This window comes from Dryobates pubescens, chromosome 17 (assembly GCF_014839835.1).
Source record: "Dryobates pubescens isolate bDryPub1 chromosome 17, bDryPub1.pri, whole genome shotgun sequence".
Taxonomy (NCBI): Eukaryota; Metazoa; Chordata; class Aves; order Piciformes; family Picidae; genus Dryobates; species Dryobates pubescens.
Window position 1 is genome coordinate 8,524,393 of NC_071628.1, and position 25,835 is coordinate 8,550,227.

Genomic DNA, 25,835 nt, shown 5'->3' on the forward strand with positions numbered 1-25,835 from the left:
GGAAGCCATCAAGGAAACTGGATGCCCAGAGCTCATTCCTGATAGGAAACTGGTGCTGGAGCTCTGTCAGGGACCCACATGTGCTGGTGTGCATTCTCTCCCCCTGCCCTGTAGCACACGCACGCGTGAGGATCGTAGAATGGTTTGGGTTGGAAGAGACCTGTAAAGGTCACCTAGTCCAAGCCCCCTGCAGTCAGCCAGTGCATTTTCAACTAGAACAAGTTCCTCAGAGCCCTGAACAGTCTCACTTGCTGTGGTTCCAGGGATGCAGCATCTGCCACTTCTGTGGATGTCTCGCTACCTTCAGCATCAAAATTTTCTTCCTTTTCTCTATAGTCTGAATTGCCCTTTTTAGTTCAAACCACCACCCCTTGTCCTGTCACAACAGCCCCTGCTCAACAGTCTGTCCCTATCTCTTTTCTCAGCCCCTTTAAGTCCTGAAAGGCCACCAGAAGGTTGCCTGGGAGCCTTCTTTTCTCCAGGCTGAACAACCCCAGCTCTCTCAGGCTGGCCTCATAGGAGAGGGCTTCCAGCCCTCCTATCATTGTTGTGGCCTCCTCTGGCCCTGCTCCAGCAATGCACATCAGCCTTCCCATGTGCTGGGTGCATGGAGACAAGAGATACTTGCATACATGTGTGCAGATGCAGTGGGGCTATAGCTGCCTTTTTAATTCTCCTAAACGAGGCTTGCATGCAGACCTGCGGCAGTTTGGCCGTCTGAGCCATGTGGTGTTTGGTGCTGAGGAGATGGGCATTTTAGTGCCAGGAGGTTTGGAGGGGTCAGTGGAGCTTTCTTTGCTGTAGTGTGTAGTCAGATCTTTGGGTGGTTGCTGTCACCTTGGGTTTGGTCTCTGTGATTGATGGAGCCCTAAACGTGGTTCCCTCCCCACCCCTTTCCTGCTTGCTTTGGCAGCAGACGAAAGGAGCCTGTGGGTGACCTGCGTGGCATCTGGAGATTTAGGAGAAGTTGGTAGTACACAGTTCAGCTGAGATCTTTGCAGCCTGAAGCAACCTAAAAGATGCAGTTGCACCATAGCTATTAAAAAAGGTAAACAGCAAAAACAATTCAGGAGAGTTTACAGATTCTTGGCTGAAAGTAAATTTTTTCCCAGAAGTAATCTCAAAAGTAAAACTGCGAGAACCTGTCTAACATTGGGGTGTTTTGCATGTTTGGATCACATCTGTCACCAAACAGGTTCTGTTCATGGTGGGGCAGGAAGCCCTTTCCCCTCCAGCCTTGACATGAGCATGCTCATCCCAATGTGCTGCAAACCTTAACTGTTCATTTGAAAATATATGAGCAGCAGCAACAACACCAACAAAAAAAAGGTGCTGATGGAAGTGCTGTCACTTCCCAGAGTCCTGGGCTGTGAAGAAAGCTGCCTGATGTGAGCAGAGAGTGTGTGGCCCGTGATAAAAATGGGGGTTGTCAAGCTTTGGAGCAGGCTGCCCAGGGAGGTGGTGGAGTCAGTATCCCTGGAGGGATTTACAAGACTGGGGATGTGGTGTTGAGGGACTTGATTTGGTGTTGATAGTGGTGGGATTTGGAATTCTGGCTGAGCTGTTGGACTTGGTGATCTCAAAGGTCTCTTCCAAACTCAGCAGTTCTATGGCTCTAGGAACACAGGGGGTTCGTTCCTGATGATGCTTTTGGGCTGCCCACTTGCTCTGATGGGAAGGAACTGCCCTGGCTGGAAGTGTGTGATGTGATCAATCAGGGTTGAAATGAGGACAAGCTATCCAAGACCAGCATGTTCTGAGAGCCAGAAGATAATCCCAGATCAGCCATGGCTCCAGTTGCCGCCACTCCATCGCTGCCTTGCAGAAAACATTTGTTCCTCTCCCCCCTCCTTTTCTCCCTCTCATTGAGATTTCTACACAATATTATTTTAATCCCATACTCCGGCCCCTCCTTTTCCCTCTCCCCTTCCCTGCAGGCTGTCTTCCCCCCATGCCGGCTGCAAGAGGCACACAATGAGAAACATCTGGCTGGAGAAGCGAGTTTCCCCTCGGAGCAGGAGCAAGCTGCGCAGAGGGGCCAGCCGAGGGCGAAGCTGGCACCGTGCGGTGCTGGGGCGTGTTGAGCCCCTGCTCCTCGCTGCTGCCTGGCTCTCCTTCTCAGCATCCAAAATGCCTTTTCTCCTGTCTCTCTCCTCTTTGAAATGCATAGTGGCTTTATGCGTGGCATCTTGGGTTGGCTTCTGAGCCACCCCATGTCACAGCATTTCCGGGCTGCCCATGTGGAGGGAGGACTGGGAAGCAGGATGTGCCGTGGCCATCACAGCAAAAGCTTGCTTTGATTAGCAGGTGGTTAAGTCATGTTCCTCAAGCTATCTGGTGAGGCTGCTTTCTGCAGATCCCTGGGTGTGAGTGCTTCTGGTGTGTTGAGCTCAGAAACCATTCACTGGGACTTTGAGCCATGTTTTCCATGAAGGACTCGGGCATTTGGAGGCTGCTTGCAAAGCAGGTGTGCAAGCGGATTTAGCAGCAAGCAAAATTGCTTAAAGCATTAGCAACTCACACCTCACTATGCTTCATTGTGTAACAAAATGCCTGCTCAGGTCCAGCCTTCAGTGCCCCAGAATGGTGCAGGCAGCATGAACTAGAGAACCAGAGAGTATAGGTGGAACACAGATGAGGATTAACATCTTGGACTCCTCACCCAGGTAGAGATCTTTGCTGACTTCAGTTGGGTCCTTCACGTGGCAAAGGAACTGCAAATTACTGCCCTGACAGAGAGGGAATGAGCATTTCTCCAGTGCCTGAGTGCCTTCATCTGCAGTAAGCAGCATGGACTTACCTTCAGGCTTTTGTTACTTATTTCTCCTTTAAAGTTGCATTTATGCTTGTCTCATGCGAGGAAGCTGAAACACTCTGTAAGGTGTGTAACATGCAGGAAGCAGAAATGGTTTTCCAAAATACTGAAGCTTTGTTCCATCTCAAGTGATGGTACAGGGATGGGACTGCAACTCTTTGGTGTAATGCTTTTGTGCTAGTGCTGTGAGCATTGTGGAACTCTGCAAGACCAGAGACTTTCGTGGTCTCCAAACTGGCTTAAATTGGTGCTACAAAGGCAACAGTGAGTGTTAAATGCAAATGAACTCCCTGAGTTGAGGCATTGGGTCACTCTGATACCTTGAACTACTTTCTTGTGGTGCAATGAAGGAGATCATGATGGAAGGGATGATGCAGTGAGAAATTCTCAGCAACTCAATGTTCCAGAGCTTCAGAATCATTTTTCTAGCTAGTTCCAGCAGCTCACTGCAAAAGGACTGTTGAGAAAACTTGTCTATATGTTACTGGGATGCTGTTTGTGTCCCTTGGAGTGTTCTCTCAATTGCTCCCTTCCTAAGGTTCTAGCCAGCCCTGTGGCATTCCTGCAGCAAAGAGGGGAAAACTCGAGGCTGAGTTTTTGGGAATATGACTGCTCGAGTACTCCCAGAGCGGTGCCTCTCTGTTTTGAGTAAGGTTGTGGGTGTTTATTTGAGGGAAGAGCAGCTCAGCCAAACATCCTGCTTTTAAACTCGTCTTTGCAGCAGTCGGAACGATGCCTGCAGCTAAATTTGTGTGCAGCCTCTGACTGCTGCAGAGTTGGGCTCTGGGCACGGATGGGATTGCAGTGAGGGCTTAGCAAGGGGCTCCCATCCTTTTGGAGTTTCTGCTGCATTAAAAGCTGAGATTGCCTCATCTTTGCGCTGGCTGTTGCAGCACACATCCACCAAGATGTCCTGTATCAGGCAGGGAGCTGGGTGTCTTGCAGGGCTCTGAAAATCCCAGCCTTCCCCAAAGCAGTAGGGTGTTGGAGCCTTGGATTTTTGAGACGAAAGGCAGTGGGAACTGCCAAGTTTCGCAGGGGAGACCTTGGGTTTGGGTCAAAAACACTGTGGTTTTTTCCCCCTTACTTCTACCCCAAGCACAGCCCTACCAGAAACTTGGCTTAGCTCCACCAGCAGATTTTGGATTGTATTTGTGTTTCAGGGTTTGTAAGGAAACCTGAAACTAGGTGAGTTTGGCTGAGGCCAGGGAAGGTGTCTGGGGCTGTGTCACTCTTCACCCTATCTTCTACCAGATCTCCATGCTGTGGAGTGGAATGTGGATGTGCCTAAGGAAAGGTACAAGCAGGACTTATTTTTGTAGATGTCTGTATGAGCAAGAGGGCCAAAAAAGGCTTAAAGCTCTGCCATTTGCATTGTGTACATGAGAGGAAACCCTTCTCTGCTGTTGCAGGGACCCTTTCATGGTTGAGGTAGGTCTCTCTCCAACAGCAGCCTGGGCTTGGCCATTACTGGGTCCTTCAAACCACAAGAGAAGTTAGCAGGAGCTCTGATGTCTAAAGATTAATTCTGAGAGGGGATGCATGAATGTGAGTTCTACCTTTACCATTTCCAGCACTGTGCTTTTTCAGCCTCAGGTTCCTCCTAATTGTCCATTTAATCTTAATATCAGCCTCTGTTTTTTGCCAAGCTGGGGCATGCAGTTTGTAGCTGTAAAAGACCATCAGGGAGATCTCATTTACCTTCTTTAAAGCGTAGGAATGTGCTTTGCTTTTAGCAACACCGGAAAATGCAGAAGACATCCTTTAGTTATGCAGGTGTAGCTAAATGCCACCCATTACACTTCAATTTTGTGTCTGCAGGTAGAAGGATCCACTAATGTATTTACATTCATAGTCCATTTTCAGCTCTATCTCATAGCCAGAGTAATGTAGGAGGATGACACATTACCCATAACATTTGTATTCTCCTAGTGAGGTGTTGCTTTGGGGATGTAATTTAAGAGCTGAGATTTTTGGGTGCCATTTTAATGCTGTCTGGGTAGCAGGAGTCCTCACACTTCAGATGTCCATGTCTGAGCTGTTCATCTAGATACTTTACTGCAGTCAGCGGGGAGAAGGAGGGCACAATTTTTCTTTGTATGGGAGAAGTCTAAAAGTCAGATGAGTTGTGCCCCCAAAGTGTTTCTCTCTCATCATTTACCTGAAAGGAGATTGTAGTCGGGTGGAAGTTGGTCTCTTCTACCTAGTGTCAAGTGATAGAACAAAAGGAAATGGCTTGAAACTGTGCCAGGTTTAGGTTGGGTATTAGGAAACATAGGCATTGGAACAGGCTGCCCAGGGAGGTGGTGGAGTCACCATCCCTCCCTGGCGGCGCTCAGAAACCATATGGACATGGTAGGCTGGGACATGGCTTAATGGCCGTGGTGGTCTTCAGCTGACGATTGGACTCAACTTCTCCAACCAAAAACATTCTATGATTTGCTGCTTGGGAGTGCAGCCATGTTGGTCTGCGCTTGCTTAGGTGGACCTGGCTCACCTTGATTTGTTGTTGTGTCATCTGAGAGTATTTGGATGGTTGTGAGGCATGTGGAAGGCAAAAGAAAAAAAAAATAAGCTATTTTTAAAAGAGGGAAACGAACCAGGCTGGCCACTGCAACCAGCAGCAGAGCGCTCCACGACTTCAACCAGCGCTGGACTGTCTCCATTGTTGAATAGCGGTCGGGAGCGTGATGTCACGGGCAGAAAATAGCTCCTGTTGTTATCAGAGTAAAAGTTTAATTTCTTGTGATCCTCTGCTGGGCTGCCGCCCCTTCCAGCCCTCCCCGCAGGAACCTGCGAGCAGATCTCCAGCCCCTTCCTGATTGTTTTTCCAGCCCCATTACACAACGCGCGGTTGTTTGGTTTTGCGAATTGCTCATGAGCAGTGTCAATAGCTGGAGATACACAGAAAGGGGAATGGACTTTATTTGGGTTTTAGGGCCTTCTAAATGACCAGTGCCAAAACAAATAGGGAGTTTTATACTGGGACACGCTAACTAAACAGCCCTGTGAGCTCGTGGGGAGAGGTTCAGTGGAGTACAGCGGGGATGAAATCATCAGAGCACCCCGAGTGTTGAGTGGGACGTGGGAGTCATGAAGACTAATGTCCCCTTGGGTCTAGGTTGTTGTTTTTTTTCTTTAATGATGGATTTAGAAGGAAGTAAGAACATGAGGGTTGGTAACAGCATGCTGGATGACTTAGCCCTGTTACCTTCTGTCTTTGGAAACCACTTTAATGTTTATCAAGAAGTCTTGAAAGAAATTCAGATTTCCATTCCTCTGCAACTGCCCCCTTGTCCTGCCATAAAAGCCTTCCTGGTGTTTCTGCTCTGAATTGCCTCACTGCATGTTCATCCCCATTTATCCTGGATCTCTATAGTTGCTCATTCTTTTAAGGTTTGTAGCAGAGGCTAGGAGAGGGCAGATTCGCTGCATCACAGTGCTTGAACAGTGTGCTGCATGGTTGCAGAAGTTCTACTTTCTCCACAAAATCAAGGACTTGAGATGGGCGCCTCAGTGAATGAGACATCACAGATCTGCATGGTCTGAGCATGGCTCCATAGTCACTTTAAAGCTTTCCCAGCATCTTACATCATGGTGGCAGCAGGGCACTCGTTTCTTGGCCATTGCTGCTGCCTTCAAACATTGAAATTACCTGGGTGAGACACTCAGGGAAGCAGGGGATGGCCAGACTATCTGTGGGCAGGCACTTCCACTGGCTGCAGTTGCACCATTAACAGAAGGAATCACATGCACATTTTAAGCTTTTGTGGCTGTTTCATGGTGCTGGTGGCAGCACCATAGTCCCTGTTTGGATAAGTGAGGCTGACCTCATCACTGACAGCAGACTGGAACAGCCTGAGTGCTTCTTAAAAAGACAATTTGAACACCCAGGCCAATTTCTGCCCTGACTTACAGCTGTCTAAATACAGCCATGGTGAAGTCAGTTGAATTACTCTGAATTTGTAGTCAATATTTAGAGGCAGAACCATGGCTGTCCCCATTTGCAGTGTGGAAGAATTTATTTGTAAGAAAAAGAGGAAAATATGATGGTGGCTGGAGAGTAAGTGGGGGCTGGAGAATTAAGAGTCAAGGCTACCCTGCTCATCATGAAGTTTTACTGTCCTGCAAGAACTTTCCCTGTAGAAAGCAGGTTGCCTCAAATAGCCGTGGTAGCTCACTGAGGGCTGAGGGTTATGACAATAAATAGAAGTGAGCAGCACTTCTTGAAATGCCAGGAATGTGAAAATGTTTAAATGATTTAGTATGAGAGAACTTTATTTAAACATTTAATCGAGGAGCATGCTTTCATCTTTACAACATTGCTGTTTGAACTCCCATCCAAGTTTTTTCAGGACTTTCTATGCACTTCATCATATACAACAGAGAGCTGTGCTCTGCAAAGGGAGTAAACTTCCAGTTCCCCCTTCTCATTTGTTGCTGTTCTTGCCTCAAACACACCTAAATTAGAGCAAAGAAGCCATTCCAAGGGGGAAAAAATAGCTAAACATTATTTCCTGTGTTAGAGAAGATGATCTGTGTGTACTTTGAAGAGTTTGAGCTGGGAAACACCATCTCCAAGCAAATCTCATAAAGCCAGACAGTTTTCCATATGGAAACCACCCTGAATGCAGACGTGTCAGTCAGCACTACAACATCTCTTCCTGATGCAAAGGAGTGTTCACCTCTGAAAAGCACACCTCGGAGGAGAGTGAGAGGGGACTTTAATAATGTTCACAAATATCTGAAGGGTGGTTGTCAAGAAGAAGGGGCATCTCTTTTCAGTAGTGCTCTGAGACAGGACAAGGGGCAGTGGATACAAACTGGAACACAGGAAGTTTCCACCTCACCATGAGGAAAAGCTTCTTCGATGTGTGTCAGAGCCCTAGAGCAGGATGCCCGGAGAGTTGGTGGAATCTCTATCTCTGGAGACTGTCAAAGCCCACCTGGATGCATTTGTGTGTGGCCTGCCCCAGGTGATCCTGCTTTGGCAGGGGGTTGGACTCCATGATCTCCAGAGGTGTCTTCCAATCCCCACTGTTCTATGATCTCTGCATGTAGCCCCCGTGAAAGCAGCTGCAGTTGGGGGGTTGGTGCTGGTTTGGTTGTCATCTGCACCAGAGAGGGGTGCAGAAGTGGCCTGGGGTGAATTTGGCTTTGTTTTGAACCTGCCACGTGGCATTCCAAAAAACTAATCATTTAATTCTTGAGATTGATGCATATTAGTGGATGGTTTTGGACTTAGATCATTTGTATGACACCAAATCTGCATTTCAAAGAAAAGAATCTCTGGACTTTTATCCACGATTCCAACCACTACACAGCAACTGGGAGTAGATCTTTTCAAAACCAGCGACACTGGAGTTACACTTCTTCCACTAACTTGCTGCAGCACAAATCCCATTTCTGTTTTGGGGTGAATGAAGGGGATCAGCTTGGTGATAATTTCTGTAGGATTGTGACTTCAGGGCCCCTTGGGTCCAGCATTAGCATTGGAAATGTCCCTGTTTGTGTTCTTAGAAGCCTGTGAGCGTGCACTGCGGCGGTGCCTGCCGTGCTGGGATGGGAGATTTATGCTTCCTAAGGACATTGTAAAAATTTTATAAAGTAGCTTAAATATTTACACAATAAGCATTTAAGGAAACAGTTGTCTCTGAAGGAGCTGCTGTTCCTTTAGGTCCATCAGACCACGGACATGGAGGTTTTTATAACTGTCTGACCTCCCGAAATCTTCTCTTTTTTTCACCTAACTGTTTTTAAGCAGGCAAACAAATGGAAACTCATACACAGGAACCTATAAATAATGTTAATGACCTGGCTTGTAGCCTCAAAAGCCAGGAAATTTAGGAACATGACGGCAAGCTGGCCCTTCCCTCACTGAAGGGTGGAAGCTATAGCTGGGAGGAGATGCTGATGAGAACAGCACAGGTCCTGGGGTGACACATGTGTCTCCAAAGAGGGAGGTGCAATGCCCACGGCCACTAAGCCCTGGCAGGAGGCACCTCGTTGGAGGTGCAGCAACTCTATGTGCAAGATCTCATCTTCAGGCAGGGTTTGATTGATGACTTGCAGCCTTGGGGTCTCCTGTCATGGAGTTTTGAGGGCTCGGGTGCTCCTGCAGCTTCTACTTTTTGCTTCACGTGGCATGAGACTGTGAGGCTGCCTGTTCCTCAGACACACAGGACCTGCTCAGTCCTGCTGTGAGGGAAGGCAGCTGCTGGTGTCATTGAGCTGGGCAGCCTTTTGCCTTCATGGAGGTGTTAAGAAAGATGCAAGTGGTTGGTTGGGAGTCCTGCGCCAGATCCCTTGGGGTGGTTATTCCCTTTTACCTAGGGCTGGTGTGGAATGGGTGTCCCCTTGGATGGCAAAAGAACCATTTGAATTGGGAGAGACCTTTAAGATCATTGAGTCCAGCTCTTAACCCAGCACTGCCAGGTCACCACTAAACCATGTCCCCAGCCCCTCAGCAGCACATCTACACAGCTGTGGAAGCCCTCTGGGGATGGAGACTCCACCACTGCCCTGGGTAGCCTGGGGCAAGCCTTGACAGTCCTTTCCATGAAGAAATTGTTCCTCATGTCCAACCTAAAGCTCCCCTGGGGCAACATGAGACCGTTTCCTCTTGTTACTTACTATTTGGGAGAAGAGACTGACTCCCACCTGGCTCCAGCCTCCTTTCAGGTAGTTGTAAAGAGCAAGAATGTTTCCCCTCAGCCTCCCCCTCTAGGCTGAACCACCCCAGTTCCCTCAGCCCCTGCTCAGGAGAACTGTGCTCTAGACTCCTCAACAGCTTTGTTGCCCTTGTCTGGGCAACAGACATGCTCCAGTACCTCTGTGTCCTTCTTGTAGAGAATCCTTACCAATGTGCTCAGGTACAGGGGGACAGTCAAAACTTGATGAGTGGGGAGCAGAAGGGTGGGTGCTCCCAGCTCCCCTCCCTGCTGGCACCCAGCACCCCTTTCCTTGTGCTTCCTGAAATGCAGGGAGGTTTTTTGTGTTGGTTTTTTGTTCCTCCTGCTCGCACGGCAAACGGATGTTTAGATCAGAAAGGAAACAGGATTGCTGTTTTCTCGGCTCTTCTTGAAGCAAACAGCCCTTCAAAATAACTCTGGTGGTGTAAGTGCCAGGAAAAATAGCAAAGCCAAAACGTTGTAAGCAAATAAGTGCTCTTTTTGTTAAAGGTCTCCTCTTCAGCTCCTCAGTTTGCATATTGGAATGGTTGGCTTTAGGTTTTAGATTGAGTTTTTGCAATTATTTTCAAAGGAAAGAGATTCAGTCTGTGCCAGAGAAGAGATTTTACTCGTCTGAGAGTGCTGCTTCCAGGTGGTTTCCTTAGGACAGTAGAGGCTTTGGGTGGAAAACTCTAATTCTGGAGATAATACTTAGATCCCAAGTGCCCAGTGCTGGGTGTTACTCTGGAGGCAGTGGCCACTTAGGGTAGTGCCCGTTTGGGATGTCCCCGCAGCAGAAGCCTACCCTGCTGGGCAGTGTCTGTCCCTGTTCCCTGTGGAATGGCTCCTGCAGAGGCTTTTGGCAGGCACTGTGGGAAGAGCCCAGCGTCCCTAGCCCAGCCCTCCTGAGTCACCCCAGGCAGGAAAGGCGCTCGGCAGGTTTGGAGAACTGGCTGGAAGGGCAGGCGATGCCCTGCCTGCTCCCTGCCTCCCCAGAAGATGCTGGTTAGCCCTGAATCTCTGGAGCTGGGGCTGGTGGTGCACCCTGAGTTTGTGCACATGGTGCCACAACCACACTAAAAAAAAAACAGTTCCAAAGGAAATCTCCAAATCAACTCCCTGTGGGTGAGCACCACTGTCCTGCTCAGTAGCAGCCATACGTTCTGTCCCTTCAGGGACTCCTTGAGATATCTCTGAGGGCGGGAAGTCCTCTGCTGTGAGGCCAGGCTGAGAAGAGTTGTGCTTGTTCAGCCTGGAGAAGAGAAGGCTCCAGTGAGCCCATCTTGGGGCCAAGAAGAAAGCTGGAGACAGGGGATTGGACTAGATGACCTTCAGAGGTCCCTTCCCACTCAAACCGTGCTATGATACCTACCTAAGGAGCCCAATTACTGCTGCACAACTTGGCCCACAGCATCCAGACCCCATGAGTACCCGTGAGGACCACAGTACCCACACAGGATGTGGTAGGTGCCACCACCCTTCTGCAGGCACTGGCCCATGGCTGGATCCTGGCCTCATGCAGAGGAGCAGGGTGTGCTTAAAATGTAGAAAGTGATGAAGTGTCACCCAGACTGGGCTGTCTCTCAGACCCACAGACATCTAATCCCAGCTTTCAGTTGCTCAGCTTCCAGGCAAAGGGCTTTTTCAGCACTGTCTTGGAGACTCCCAGCGGTATATGCAAGCCCACTTGGCTGCAAGGGCTCCACGGACATTGTCACCCATCACCTCTCACCACCATCCAAGCATCTGGGTGCTCCCATGGTGGAAAACCCTGGATTTTGAATCTGATGGATTCAGGAGGAGGATGCGAGGCCAGGAGCAGGTCCTACACCCTCTTCATCTCCCAGGAGAAGAGCTCATTAGCCTAATGACTGCAGACACTGTGGTGTGCTGAGGTGAGGAACAAGGGGAACAGGTACTGGGTTTCTAAACTTTATTTTTTGGTGGGGAAATGCAGCCTCTAACAGCCATGCTGTCACAGTTAAAATAAGGTTTAAATTACAGGGCTGGCTGTGGCTTTTTCCCTTTCTTTCAGAATTTTTGCCAACTTGCAATTTACTTAATGAAATCCTGCTATTTCGTTTAACAGAGATATTTTTTGCAGATGTTGATTTAACCCAGCTTTATAAAATATGTGAACTGTGCAGTTTCTTTCCTATTTTTAACAGTTTAAGGATTCTGGAGCAGGAACTCGACAGGGTTTGTAACGTCGATGGCGTTGGTTTGTTCATACCACGCAACAATGAGGCTTCCACATCAGAACTAGTCAGAAATGGTGAAAATACTGAGCAAAAGTTGTCCAAAGTGGGAGCTGGGTTGCTGGTTTGATGTATTTCTGCAAAATAGCTGGCCCTGACTTTACACTGAGTTATTTTTCGGGGTTTGTGCAGGGGGGTTCTTCGCATCCATGTGGATATTTTTTGTATGTGATATATATAGAATGGGGAAGAGAAATGAGCCTGCTTTAGGCTGCTGACAGGCTGCCCTTTTAATGTGCAATACCAGGCCTATTTCCCCCCAATATGCCTTTAGTTTTTTAAATGGGTTTCGCTTGAGGGAAGAAGAATTTGGTGTTTCAGTGCTGGGCTGCATTGAGGGCGTGCAGTCTTGAACTCATTAGCCGTAACAAAGCATTCACATGCTCTCTTTAATCTCCCTGTCCTTGACTTACAAAGAGCCCGACCTGCTCTCCTTCCCATTTTCCTCTTGATGGGAAGGTCATTTGCTTTGGTCCTTAACTTGCAGAGTTTAGGACTGCAGCTTCTGCGTTTCCCTCCCTTCAAACACCTCATGGAGGAGTCAAAACCACAAACCCTATGTTGATCAGTCTTAAAAAGGTTATTTTAAGCTTTACATTTCAGCTGTCCTCCTAAGAAAAATGAGAACTTGTCCAAGAAGGGTGGAAGGGTGTTAAATCTGAAGGAAGACCCTCATCCACTTAGAATTTTCTCTGGGTTATACAGAAGGAGCATTACTGGAAATCAGGAGACATGGAGTAGATGATCCTTGGCATCCCTTCCAACCTGGCATTCCATGATTCTAATGCTGGCAGTGTCTCTGTCCTGTGTCTCTGGCTGTGCGATATATATGTAAAATATATATATATAATAACTCATTAATAATTTTGATCATCCCAAGTGAGGCTGGAGTATCAGGGTGTCTGGGATTCCTATTAGTGCAACAGAACAGGATGTATCCCATGGAGTTCTCTGTGTATTTTGGTATTTTCCTATCCTCTCCCCTCTTTTTTTTTTCTTTTTTTTTAAAGAAACTGTGGTTTTGAGAAATGAAAACATCTCCTTCTTGGCCAGGGAGGGTAATTAGCATGAGTCACCTCCACCCTCCATGTGCAAGTACAGGGTTAGGAGTTTTGTCATCTGGGAGATGACTGTGAAGATGCTTTCAGGGGCTTTCAGAAGCCACATGTTGCTGCAGTGATGCTTGCAGATGTTGTGGATTTCATGCACAGATCCCTCACACAAATTTTCTTGCTGTTTATCCACACTTCAAGAGATTCACAGCATAGAATCATAGAATTGTTTTGGTTGGAAAAGACCTCTAAGATCATCAAGTCCAAATGACCACCACAGCCATTAAACCATGTCCTGAAGTACCATTTGAGGGAATGTCAAAACAAGGCAGGATGCGTTTGGTCTTTGGGGGTGATCATATCCCAGGTCAGCAGAAATGCATGCCCCATGCCACATCTGCTCCTCTGGCTTGTTGATTTGTGGATTTCAGACAAAAAAGGCCAGGGGGCCCCTCCTTTAGCATCCTCCATGGTACACAGATGGCATAAGGGTTATGGTCCACCACGTTCATGGTGGGGTAGGTTCTCCTGCAAAGCAGGAACCGCCGGCACATCGTCCTTGTTACTTCACTGGTGGAGGTGAGGGACCAACTAGAAGGCTTAAATCCTGAGATGCTTAAGTCATTGTTTAGTCTTTGCTTTAAGTGGGAGTAAGAACCCATGGATGCTGGCCACAAGTGGAGCAAGCTGTTTGCTTAGAGTAAGGGCTGGACTAGACCCAGAAGATGTTTACACGTAAATAGATGAACTAGCTATCGGAAAATGTGGTGCGTGTGGGTGCACATGCATGCACGCATCTCTGCACGTTCCTCCTGGCCTAGCTGCAGCTCTGCAGACGTGTGAGCAGGAGGGCAGGAGCCATCCCTGTGCTCTCTTCCAGCCCTGAGATCTCTGATGCTGGCCATCTTCCTCTGGGTTCTTCCCATGGGTGCTCACACCACGCACAGACTCCATCCCCATAGCTTTTAATTCCTCTTCAACAGATAAGAGCCCCAGGACCTCCCTGTACAGGTTTATCCTTTCAGCATGACCAACTTGGCTTGCACTAGAGAGATTGTTCCCTCACAAAGGCCATGCTGGCGCCAAAAATCCTTTAATTCCCTCTAAAACTTGGGCAAATCCACCACGAGCAAGGATCTGAAGCAACTACAACGGCGTGACGTGTGGTTGCAGCTGTGGAGCTGTGGCTCCCCTTCTTGCTCAGACAGTGAGGCTCAGGGAGAGCTTTATCAGGGAAGGATCTTGGGCTTTGGCCAACAAGAACAAAGCCTGACTTGCCATTTCACTGTCAACCTCTGTAAGCTTCCCATATATGTGAGGGCACTGATAACCATGCTGGGAAAAAAGCCTCTTAAAAGGATGCTGGGGTAGAATTGTTTAGCAGAGCTAATCAGTCAGTGTCCTTGAGAGCAGAGGCTGGGTTGGGGAAGCCAGAACCAGTAGAGGTACCAGCAGGGTTTGAATAGGATGAGAGAAAATGGGCTTAATTTGTGCCAGAGGAGGTTTGGGTTGGCTATTAGGAGCAATTTCTTTCCTGAAAGAATGGTCAGGCATTGGAACAGGCTGCCCAGGGAGGTGATGGAGTCACTGTCCCTGGAGGTGTTCAAGAAGCTGTAAATGTGGTGCTTCAGGATATAGTTTAGTGGTGTGGGTAGTTGCATTACAATTGGACTCGATGATCTTAAAGCTCTTTCCCAACTTCTATGATTTTGTGAATGAAAGCCCAAGATTTTCTTTCCTCCCAGAGGTGCCTGGCCGGTGTCTTAGAGCTTCCTGGGGCCAGACTCTGCACCGAGCCAGCCAGGGAGGAGCAAAACAGCTCATTCCCAGCCCATATGGAGAAAAACAGTTGATGGACTCCTGCTTGTGGCCCCCGGGGAGCCTCCCCAGCCCGGCACTCCTCCATCACAGCTTGTTTTCCAGGTCGGTGATAGTTTCCTAAAGCTTTCACAGCCCTTGATATTTGCGGTGGTATTGGCATGGAGCCAGCAGACATCTGCCTCCAGCGCCTTGCTCTTCTCCAGGAGGCTGCTCGTGGCTACGTGGCATCCTTGCTGCAGAGAAATCAGGGTGGCCTTGGGTTTTTTCAGACCACTTGCTGCTTCTCACCATCATCTGCCTCTACTCTGAGACCCCACGGTTCCTTCTCAGCCCTAAATCCCACGGAGCTGAGGCAGTGGGTAGCTTCAGGCTTGCTCTGGGGCAAACAGCTGAGGCTGGAGCACAATTGCAGCTCTCAAAATCTGACAGTGACATTTTTATCTGGTATTGCTTTGATATGCCTCCCAGGGAAGTGTCTCTACTCATTTTCTGGTTTGTTGAAATAGAAGAGCGTGGCAAAGCCACCACAGTCACAGCCAGTCTTCATTTCCCATGTCTTCTGCAAGCTTTGAAGCCCAGAGCTTCCAGCTTTGCTGCTGTTTTGGGGAGTGGGTTTTGTATGGCCAGTCTGGGACATCTGTAGGAGACCTCCTGTAGAGAAACCACTGAGTATTTGCCTCTGTCAAATAGCAGATTTTACTTGTTGCAGGAGGGAGCTGAACTGCAGTTCGGGGTTGAAGAGAGCAGTGTGAGGAGGTGACTGTGCTTGCCTGGCTGTGTGCCCTTTGCAGGACAGCCCTCTGTGTTCAGGAGAGCTCAGTGCTCTCAAATTATCTAACAACTGGAGGGGTAAAGGACCCTGTTTTTTCAGCCTGCTGCTTGTCTCTTGAGGGCGTGTGTGTGAGGCATCCTGTGCTGGGTCAGTGATCCTGCTGCCTATGGGGATGCTCTGATGCTCTTAGCAAGCATGGCAGCAGGGAATGGGGAAGCTTGAACATTAGATTCGCTGAATCAGTTTGGGTGGAAAACTCCTTTAAGATCATCAAGTCAAGTCCAGCACTGCCAGCTCACCACTAAACCTGGTCACACTATTGCTGATATCAGTCAGGATGCTGTTGGCCTTTTTTGCCACCTGGGCACACACTGGCTTTGGGGGCATCTCTGCAGCCACCTCAGTGATGTTCCCACCAGCTCAGCATCTGGCTTTCTAAAACATCTCCATCAGCCCAGTCCCTTCTCAACCCACTGGCAGAAATCCCCTCATTTAAAGCCACTGTGAGCCAGTTACAGCCCAAGCCTCTGGACCATCACCTTCTGGTAGGATGATTCCCAGGCTCAGCAAGAAGCTGAGTCCAGCACCCAACATGCTCTGCCTGAGAGGCACGATGGAGGTGGAAAGAGGTGTTATTCCTGTTTCTCTTCAGAGGGACCTACTAATTAGTTTCTGCTTTTAAAACGCTTTGAAGCTCTCAGACGAAACTTCTCTGTGAGCAAAAACGATGATTATTTATTTATCCCATTTTCCAGAGCCTCTGCTCCACCACGGGATGCTCCGATCTGCCACAGCTCTGGTCCTTCAGCAGGTTATTCCCCTCCCTGAGGGCAACAGTCAGGATTTTTAAGAGCACCTAAAATTATGCTGCAAAGCCAAAGCAGCTTGGAAGAGCAGAAGAGAGCTCAGAAGCTCCCACAGGATTTGGGCAGCTCAGCTCCTGCCCACCAGCCCAGCCCAAGTCGGATGTGGTTGGCATCGCTGGGATCACAGCCGGCGGCCCCCGGATTAATTAATAGCCAGGGCTGGAGCAGGGCCAGGCAGGAGCAGCGCAGAGAAGGGAGCGTTGGACGATGCAGAGGCTAAAAGGGAAACCTGCCACTGGGTGATTGATGGGGTGGTTTCTCCTGGATTCTCAATGTTTTTCAGGCTCTCAGGAAAAAAGAGCAGAGATTGCATGCATGATTGTTTGGAGGAGCTGAAAACATGCAGGTTCTCCAACTAGAAATTATGAAAAGGGATTGCTTCCCCCCCTGTTTTTTGGTCCCAGCATCCCCCACCCTGCAGTTCTGCCTTGTGGAAAGCACTCAGTGAATGAACTGGAGAAGAGAAGGCTGCGAGAAGATCTGATCAGTGATTATAAATGCCTTAAGGGTGGGTGCCAAGAAAATGGGGCCAGTCTCTTTTCACTGGTGCCCTGTGATAGGACAATGGGCAACAGAGACAAACTGGGACACAGGAAGTTCCACCTCAACCTGAGGAGAAACTTCTTTGCTGTGAGGGTCCTGGAACCCTGGAGCAGGCTGCCCAGGGAGGTGGTGGAATCTCCTTCTCTGGAGAGATTGCAAACCTGCTCGGACACATTCCTGTGTGTCCTATCCTAGGTGATTCTGTTTTGGCTAAGAGGTTGGACTTGGGTGATCTCCAGAGGTCCCTTCCAACCCTTACCATTCTGTGAACCTTCTCCCCTCCAAACGTAGACAGTACCTTTTCCAGCTGATGGAATAAAAAGCCAAGCCCAACCAGACAATGTATGGAAGATTTTCAGCCCCCTGATTTTACAGAAAAAGGGTGGAGACTGGAGCCAACCATCCTTGGAGGTGTTCAAGAAATACATGGCACTCCAAGACATGGTTTAAAGGCCATGGTGGTCTTAGGTTGATGGTTGTACTTGATGATCTTAGAGGCCTTTTACAACCAAAACAATTCTGTGGTTCTATGACCTTCCTCCCACTTTATCCCCCATGTCATTTACCAGCTTGTTTCTCTTCCCACTCTCCCAGCTGGTTGGGGCACAGGGTAGGGATGTTACTGATGGAGATGCCAAGCATGACCCCAGGACTTTTCCCAGCTTGAAACTCCCCAGGGCTGGTTTCCAAGAGTGGAGAAGTCTCAGCCAAATTCTGGTTGATGACAGGTCTGGTGCTTTCATAATTGGCAACTCAACGTAGGTGATTATGTTTTGGGCTCCTTTTGAAGATGGTATTTACATTGTTGTGTTAACTTTTACACACCAGCTACAAGGCACAGCCCTGCAACTTGAAAGCCGTGAATGTGCCTGTGAAAGCTGTGAGCAAAGGAGACTGAGATTGCGTGGAGACTGTTCCACTCAAAACCAACCCCAAACTCACCCAAATCTCTCAAAACATTGGCTTTAGAAGTAACACAGTAAAACATCAGTGAGCAATACCTGAGTGGGGCTTTTCCAGTTGTGGCTTTGTTGGTTTTTTTCCTTTCTAGGACTTTTCACCCTCAGCTGAAAAGACTTTTGTAAACCATGCAGGGGAGCTGACAAAAAGAAAAAGTCCCAAAGTGCTAAAATAGCTTAAAATTCTGTTCTGAGCTGCATATTTAATGGCCAGAGGAGGTACATTAGAAGCAAACTCCTTGAATGTATCTTGAAAATAAACTAAGTGATGATGACTTCGAAATTTCCGGCCAGAACTAAGCAGGGGCTGTGTTTTTCTTTGAAGGATATGAAAAAACAGTGAACATGAGCTGGTGAATTTACAGAGTGGTTTCTTTTATGCAGAGAAAATTGTTTTCATCTTAATTCTTGGCATTGGCTCCTGTCCTGTGTTGCTTTTGTTTTCTTGGGCTGCCATGGAAATGTCCCCCTCTCCCCCCCAGACCTCTGCATGCGTCTCTTCCACCAGCTCTGTTGCCCATCAGACCCTTTTTTGAACTAATTGAATTAATTAGCCCAGCTCAAGTGTTCTTCTAAGTTAATCATCTACTGGGTTAACAAATTAAATCGGCTCACAGAGGAGGCTGCGGAGCACCAGAGCTCTCCTCCAAGGTAAAGACTGAAGGAGAAGGAGGAAGTTGCCTCCTCCATAGTGGGTATGGTGGCATCAAGGTTTGGTGTTGGTTTTTGGTGGATGAGTGAACTGAACTAGTCTCTGGAACTGCACGACAGCCACATCCAACATGAGGAATGGGAATGTGCCAGGAGATGTGCTGGGGTTGGAGGAGTTGGGACCCTACCACAAGTGCAGTGACACCAGATTAACTGTAATATGAAATCACACTCTTCTAATTGAGGTGTGAGCTGGGCTGAAACTCTCTGTCTCTCTCAGCAGAGCAGAACAGAAATCTGAGAGAGACTTTGATGCTCTGCAGCATGGGGAAGGTCTAGACTGCTGTCCTTAGAGCTGACCTCAATCACTGGCTGGGGAGCTGGTGACAGTTTTTCAGGGCTTCTGTGAGCTAGGGAGAAAGATTCTCTGGGTAAAAGCTGGGACATTAAAGGATCCTCAGTTGATTCTGCACCTTTAGGAATAGGTCCAGGAGAAACCTAGGAGTTTCCAGCCTCCTGCTTTGCACCCAAGTGCCATCTCCTTGCACAAACCCATAGTCCTGTTGTAACACACAACTTCTTCCTTCATCAGTGAAACCAATAGTTAGAAAAGGGGATTAAGCTGTCCCAATCCTCATCATATCTTTCCCTGGGGTCAGCACAGAGAACAACCTGCTGCCGTGAGTGCTCCAGTGTCCCCAGAGTCACTGCGGGATGGCAGCGCAGGTCCTACCCAGCCTCCTGTGTTCACTTGCTGGTGGGATTGGGATTGTTACCTTAAATCTAATGGAGCCAATATTGGAGCCTTCTTCTCATGGGTTGACAAAGTGGCTGCTGGCCGAAACATGGCTCACCAAAAGCTGCAGCTCCTCCAAGGATGGGAAGATGCCTTCAAAGCCCCACCCCATTGCTCCCAGTGAGGATGGACAGACAGATGGTAGGCATTTTGTGGTCATGTGTCCCCAGAGGACAATGATCAGCTTTTCCCCACTGAAATAGGCAGGATCTCATGGCAGGAGATGGCATCTGTCATGGTGCTGCTTGCAGCTCAGGGGCTGCTGGGGGGCCACAGTGATGCATTCCAGCTGAAAGTGGTGAGGCAGAGGTATTCTAAATGTATTGGCTTAAAGAAAACAGTTGTGAACTTTGCTCAGGCAGATTGACAATTCATTTATTTTTTTACTTAAAGCCCTAAAAATTCCATTTCTGCTGTGGAAAGTTTTAAGCCCTTCCTTACCATGGAGCCTGTTTCTAAGGTTATCAATGGGTGATTATTTTAACCTAGGGCTCCCTGGTGAACTGTTAAAAGTTGCTGGGGAAAAGCCCGTGTTCTCTTGCCAGGCTTTCTCAGCCCACCATAGAATGGTTTGGATCGGAAAGGACTTTCAAAGGTCATCTATTCCAACATCCTGCAGTCAGCAGGGGCATCTGCAACAAGAGCAGGTTGCTCAGGGCCCCAAACAACCTGACCTGGAATGCTTCCAGGCATGGGGCATCTACCACCAATCTGGGCAACCTGGGCCAGGGTTTCACCACCCCAAGAAGGTCTCCTGGAGCCTTCTCTTCTCCAGGCTGAGCAAGCCCAACTCTCTCAGCCTGGCCTCACACCCATCATTGCTGTGGCCTCCTCTGGCCCCAATCCAACAGGTCCATGTCTCTCCTGTGCTTGGGATTCCAGAGCTGCACTTTGTTCACAGGCTATACCCTTCCTGCTTCCATTCTCCTGCCTGTGGGTATAAGCTACCTACAGCAGAGAGAAGAAAAAAGACTCAGCATGTACCTAACAAGAGTCTAAAGTGAAATAAAACTGGATGGGAAGACATTGAGAATGGATGTAATGGACCTCCGTGGCCAGAGGAGCATTAGGCTGCCTGTGATGCAGGAGTACCAGGGCATGGGATGTGAAAATGAGGGGTGAGCTGAGTCATGGGGACACTTCTGAAGATCCCACTTCATCTCTTATCCCACCCTCCTTTCCTTCTGTAGCAAGATCTGACTTGCAGCCATGTGTCGTGGGGGCGATTTGACCTGCTGAGAAGAGATTTTGGTGGCTTCAGAAGAGCTGAAGCATGAATCAGAGATATTTCATGCCCTTTGTGATCTGCCCATGTTTTCCATCCTGCTTTTAAGTGCAACATCAAGCAGTGGGAACGTGCAGCCTTTTGTTTGGGGAAAAAAGCATCTTTCTTTTCTCTTCTAAAGCATGGCTTTGAACTTTACTGGCATAAAACACCATCAAATCACAAATAACCCAAAACCTCAAGTTATTTTCTTTACCTCCACCCTCTGCGGGGAGCAAAAGCAGCAGTGCTGCTAACACCACCAGGATTCACGGTGTTTGCTCTTTGCATTTGTTCCCATTTCCAGATTCCTTTCGCCTGAGCCATGCAGGACTTCTCTCTCTCTCTCTCTGAAGTTCTGCTTTTCATTCTGCCTTTTACTTTCCTATCTTTTTATTTTTTTTTCATCTTAAATTGTTTGAATTTCCTTTTGGCTGTGGCTGCTGCGAGCCGTCGGAAACGGTGACTCGGAGGAAGGAGTAAACAAGAGCCAGAGTTTCAGTCTGACCATCTGATCAAGGTGGCTTTGATGGAGGAGATAGCCCTGACGCCAGCCTAAATGTAGCTGTTGGAAGTTGTAGCTGCCTACGATGGCGTGGTTAAAAATGCTTCCTTACTATGGAGGGAGGCACTGTGGGACCAAAACGTTTTCCTTTCTTCCAACAGGAAGCTAACAATCCTGCTTCTGTTCCAACAGAAAAGGGAAAAGAGTTCCAAAAAAATACTAGACTTTCTTGTCTGTGCGTAAAGGGCAGCGTGGAAAAAAAAGGAAGTAAAACCAGAGTGTGTGTTTAAAAGGCAGAGATGGTTCACTGCCGGCCGCCCCTGCTCTCTGCCAGTGGTAGTGGCTAATAGCTGGAGGCAAAACTAATCCTTGGCAGGGGATAAGATACAGCCCAGGCCCCCCTGTCTGAGGGCCTTGCTCTGAAGCTCTTGCTTTATGTCAGGGCTGCACAATGAGTTCATCTCGGCAGGGTTTGCTTGAGTGCACTGGGAGATAAAAGAAGGGAAAGGAACCCACTGTGGCACGGGGAGCGAGGCAGCCAGCAAGGGTGGCGATGGATAGGGTTGGGGGAGAAGAGAGACCTGGTGAAGGCTTCCCAGAGGCTTTTTGCATGAACCTTTTAAGTGTCTCCTTTTAAGGTGTTTTATTAGCTTGTGGGTCACAGGCAGGTTGATTCAGCAGCTGGTGCATGGCTTTGAAAGCCTTTTTCCACCCCTGGCCAGGGGAAGAGGGGTGGGAAGGAAGCTTTTAGCTTCTTGATGCGCAGTTACCTAAAACTCGTGTCCATGTGAAGGATAACTTGACATCTCCAGGACTTCTTTGAGCTAGCAGAGCTGTCGCTGCTGGGCTGGAGCCGTGACAGGGTGACAGAGTTTGAAACGAAAGTTTCACTCTCGAGATGGGTGGGTACGTGAAGCTCATGCCAGAAATTGCATGGAAGTGCTTTTAATGCGGCCTTTTCGGATGCATGAAAGCAGGAGGTGTAAAAAAACCCTTCTCCTGTTTCCAGCATGATAGTTTTGCCGAGATACTTGCCAGTTTTAGGAAAGCAGGGATGGTGGCACCTTCAGTGAGATCATGGAATGGTTTAGGTTGAAAGGGACCTTAAAGATCATCTGGTTCCAACCCCCCTGCCATGGGCAGTGACACCTCCCACTAGATCAGACTGCTCAAGGCCTTGTCCAGCCTGTCCCTGAACCACCCCCAGGATGGGGGCATCTTCAGCCTCCCAGGGCAACCTTTTCCCATGTCTCACCACTGTAACTGTAAAGAATTTCTTCTTAATATCCAGTCTAAATCTGCCCTCCTTAAGCTTAAATCCATCCCCTCTCATCCTATCACAATGTTCTGGTCCTAACACACGTGTTCTGGTAGAACAGATACCGGTTTCCTCCCACTTTACTTTTCTCCACTAGGTATGTTAATTTGCAGTAAACCATGGGAAACACCTATTTAAATGTTTATTGCTGGCTGTTCCTCCAATTAATTCATCTGATGGAGGGCCTTGAGGTTTGAAGTTATCCCATTCTTAGTCTGTAAGGGAAATTCGGGGGCTGAGCGGTAGTTTCTACAAAATGTAATAACAAAACCAACTTAGCTAATGGGCATGCAGGGCTTTGTGTAGGTTGGGAGGTTAAACAGATGCAGAGCTTGGTAATTGCTACCAGCCCCTGGGCTCAGCAGATGAAAAGCTCTGAGCTTGCCTGTAACCCCCCCAGCATCACTTGAGTGGGGCAACAGCAAGCCTGAAAGCTGGAGAAGCATTTTGGAAAGCTGTTGAGGACATCTCAGCTGCAGGATGTCCCACAGGAAAGATGACTGTAGAAACTGGCACTGTGGAAGGTGATGAAGCTCAGTTGCCTGGTACCTCTTCTTTCTGCTGTTGTGTCCTTTATGAGCTACATCTTGTTTCACCTCTTAAAATCTGGAACTATTCACCACAGAGCATGTGCACTGTCTGCATGATGCTAGACCAGGGGATGTTATCGGAGAAGGTCAAAAGATTTTAGTCCAGGCCAAGCTGTTGATTTCAGGGGCTTGTCCAAATGTAGCTTTGGTCTTGCTTCAGTAGTGTTCAGTTAGATAAGACTGTTTGGGTCAGACTTGTATTAATGCCATAAAATTGGTTAGCATCATTTTTGCAAGTGCAGCAGAAAAATCTGCAAAGAGATTCTGAAACTTCTTATCACCAATTTCATCAAAGTTTCTGTTGTTGGTGGGCATCTTAGTGCATCATATGGGCAGTAGGCAGCTGGGGGCGGTTCTCACCCAGAGTTACACACGGAATGCCAGGTTGAAAGGGACCCCAAGGATTATCTACTCCTACCTTTCTAGGTGATAGTGTAGTTGAAATGAGCTGGCCCAGCACCCTGTGAAGCTGAGTCCTGAAACTATCCAGTGTAGAGGAATCCACTGGTTCTCTTGGGAGATGATTCCAATGTCCAGCTGTTCTCATGGGGAAATATTTTCTTCCGGAGTCCAGTGGGAATCTCCTCAGCCTTTTTTCATATGGCAGGTACTTTAGACCTGTGATGTGCTTTAGACCTGTGATGGGTGAAGGGTGCAAGATGATAAGCATTGCCTCTGGCAAAAGGCATCCCACCAGCCCTGCTGCCTCCCCACTTGCCCAGTTACCCCCTCCCCCCCCCCATCTCCCTCCACTCAAATTTGTGTGGTTCCAACTGGAGTAAAACTCTAACAAAGCCGCTGAGCTCAGAGATCGTTAATGGGGAGGAGAGCCCCTTCCCCTCTGGGGTAATTTGAGCCTGAAAAGGAGTGGGGGCTGCAGGGCCACGCTCGAAATCCGGTGTGTCAATGGGGTCTGTGAAGCAAAATAATGGCATCACCCCGAGTGCGAGCTAATCGGACCTGATGGCACGAAGGCAGAGGGGTCAGCAGGCCACAGGCGCGTGATAGATTGTCAGGGAGCTTAATGCCAGGCACGGAGCAGAGCTCCTTGCTTAAAATCCCAGGGTGGCTTTCTGCTAACCGGTGGAATGATGTTCAGGGAGAGGTTAATTTGCCTTCATTGGGGCGCTTTAAGAACTGAGAGTTTCCATCTTCATTCTGGAGGCAACATCAATTCAACAGTTTTCTGGCAGTCTGTATCTCTCCCATGTTCCTTGAATTTAATTCCTAGAAAGAAGAGACATTTCTTGCTGTTCCAATGGCTTTGTAGGAGGACATGTATAGCTCATAGCAGCCTCCTCAGATTTCATGTTCCCTGTGGGAACATCGGCATTGCTGTCAAAGAGTATTACATAGCAGAGATAACTGTTGGATCAGTCATCCAAGCACTTCATGGACACAAGTTGGCCTTTGAAAAGGAGGGTACACCAACAGCAATGCTGGAGGAGCATGGGGAACCATGGCTGAGTGGTAGAGTATTGGTGCCAGCTCTTGATGGTAGAAATGCACATCTTAAGTACATAGGGTCTTGGCTGCTGGACACAGGATTGAGCATGATATTAGAGAAGAGAAAGAGGTGTTTTAGCTCCTTGGGAGCTGGCGGGTGGCCCATTGGGTCACTAGCTTTTTGTTGAGCCTTCTTTCTTGGTGGCATTTGATCATGGTTGAAGATCAGCTGTACTGAGGACAGGCTTTGCACTGAGCACAAGTTTGGGGTAGGAGGTGGGCTTTGGGTTCAGCATTGAGTTTTGAGCATTAGCTTTGAGTGAGCACGAACATTGGTTTGAAGATGGGCTTTGGGTTGGAGACAGTCTCTGGCTTAGACTTTGGTTTGGAGATGGGTTTTGGGTTGAACACAGGCTCTGTTCCCATCTGAGCAAAGCCACCAAGTGGGAAGAGCCGTGTACCTACCCTCCATACCCATCCTTTTCCTGATGGTCAGAGCACACCCTGACTCCTCCTCTGCTTTCCCCACAGACGCCAGCACGTCCCCCGATGCCATGAAGAGAAGCCATTGGTGCAACGTGGCCTACTGGGAGCACCGGACGCGCGTCGGCCGCCTCTACACAGTGTACGAACAGTCTGTCAGTATCTTTTATGACCTACCTCAAGGAAACGGCTTCTGCCTCGGACAGCTAAACCTGGAGAACAGGAGCGAGACTGTGAGAAGGACTCGGAGTAAAATCGGCTACGGGATTTTACTCAGCAAAGAACCGGACGGCGTGTGGGCCTACAACCGCAGCGAGCACCCCATCTTCGTCAACTCCCCGACACTGGACATCCCCAACTGTAGGACTCTGATCGTGCGCAAGGTGATGCCAGGCTATTCCATCAAGGTGTTTGACTACGAGAAGTCCTGCCTCTTGCAGCACACAGCCGATCTGGATTACACCGACGGGCCCTACGACCCCAACAGCGTCCGCATCAGCTTCGCCAAGGGCTGGGGACCCTGTTACTCCAGGCAGTTCATCACCTCCTGCCCGTGTTGGTTGGAGATCTTACTGAGCAACAATCGATAACGCTCAAGCCTCTGACAAAACAACAACAACAACAAAGCAAACAAAAAGACACACACACACAAAAAAAAGCCCCCCCAAAAAAACCCCCAACAAAAAAAAAACCAACCCCCCAACCCCCCAACCCAGAGACAAGGAAACTATCCCAAATATCATCTACCTAGATTTAATATAAAGTTTTATATATTATATGAAAATATATATTATACTTGTAATTATGGAGTCATTTTTACAATGTAATTATTTATGTACGGTGCAATGTGTATATGGACAAAGAACAGAGAATGCACTTTGGCTTAGAGAATTCTTTCAATACAGAGTTTCTTTGATTTTCTTTTTCCTTTTTTTTTTTTTTTTTTTAAAGAAAAAGAAAAAATTATACAGCAAAAAAAAAAAAAAACAACTAGGAGAAAAAAGCCCTGATTTTTTGATGTATAG

The 25,835-nt window shown here is 48.3% G+C and overlaps 1 protein-coding gene across 1 annotated transcript in view; it reads left to right on the forward strand.

The window, feature by feature from the left end:
- The window catches only part of SMAD6 (SMAD family member 6), a 45,806-nt gene extending 20,388 nt beyond the window's left edge, over window positions 1-25,418 (forward strand). Inside the window, exon 4 of the mRNA XM_009903935.2 lies at window positions 24,859-25,418. Coding sequence (XP_009902237.2) covers window positions 24,859-25,400 — 542 coding nt within the window. The 3' untranslated portion in view covers window positions 25,401-25,418. The remainder of the gene's footprint in view (window positions 1-24,858) is intronic.
- Window positions 25,419-25,835: the final 417 nt, after the last annotated feature.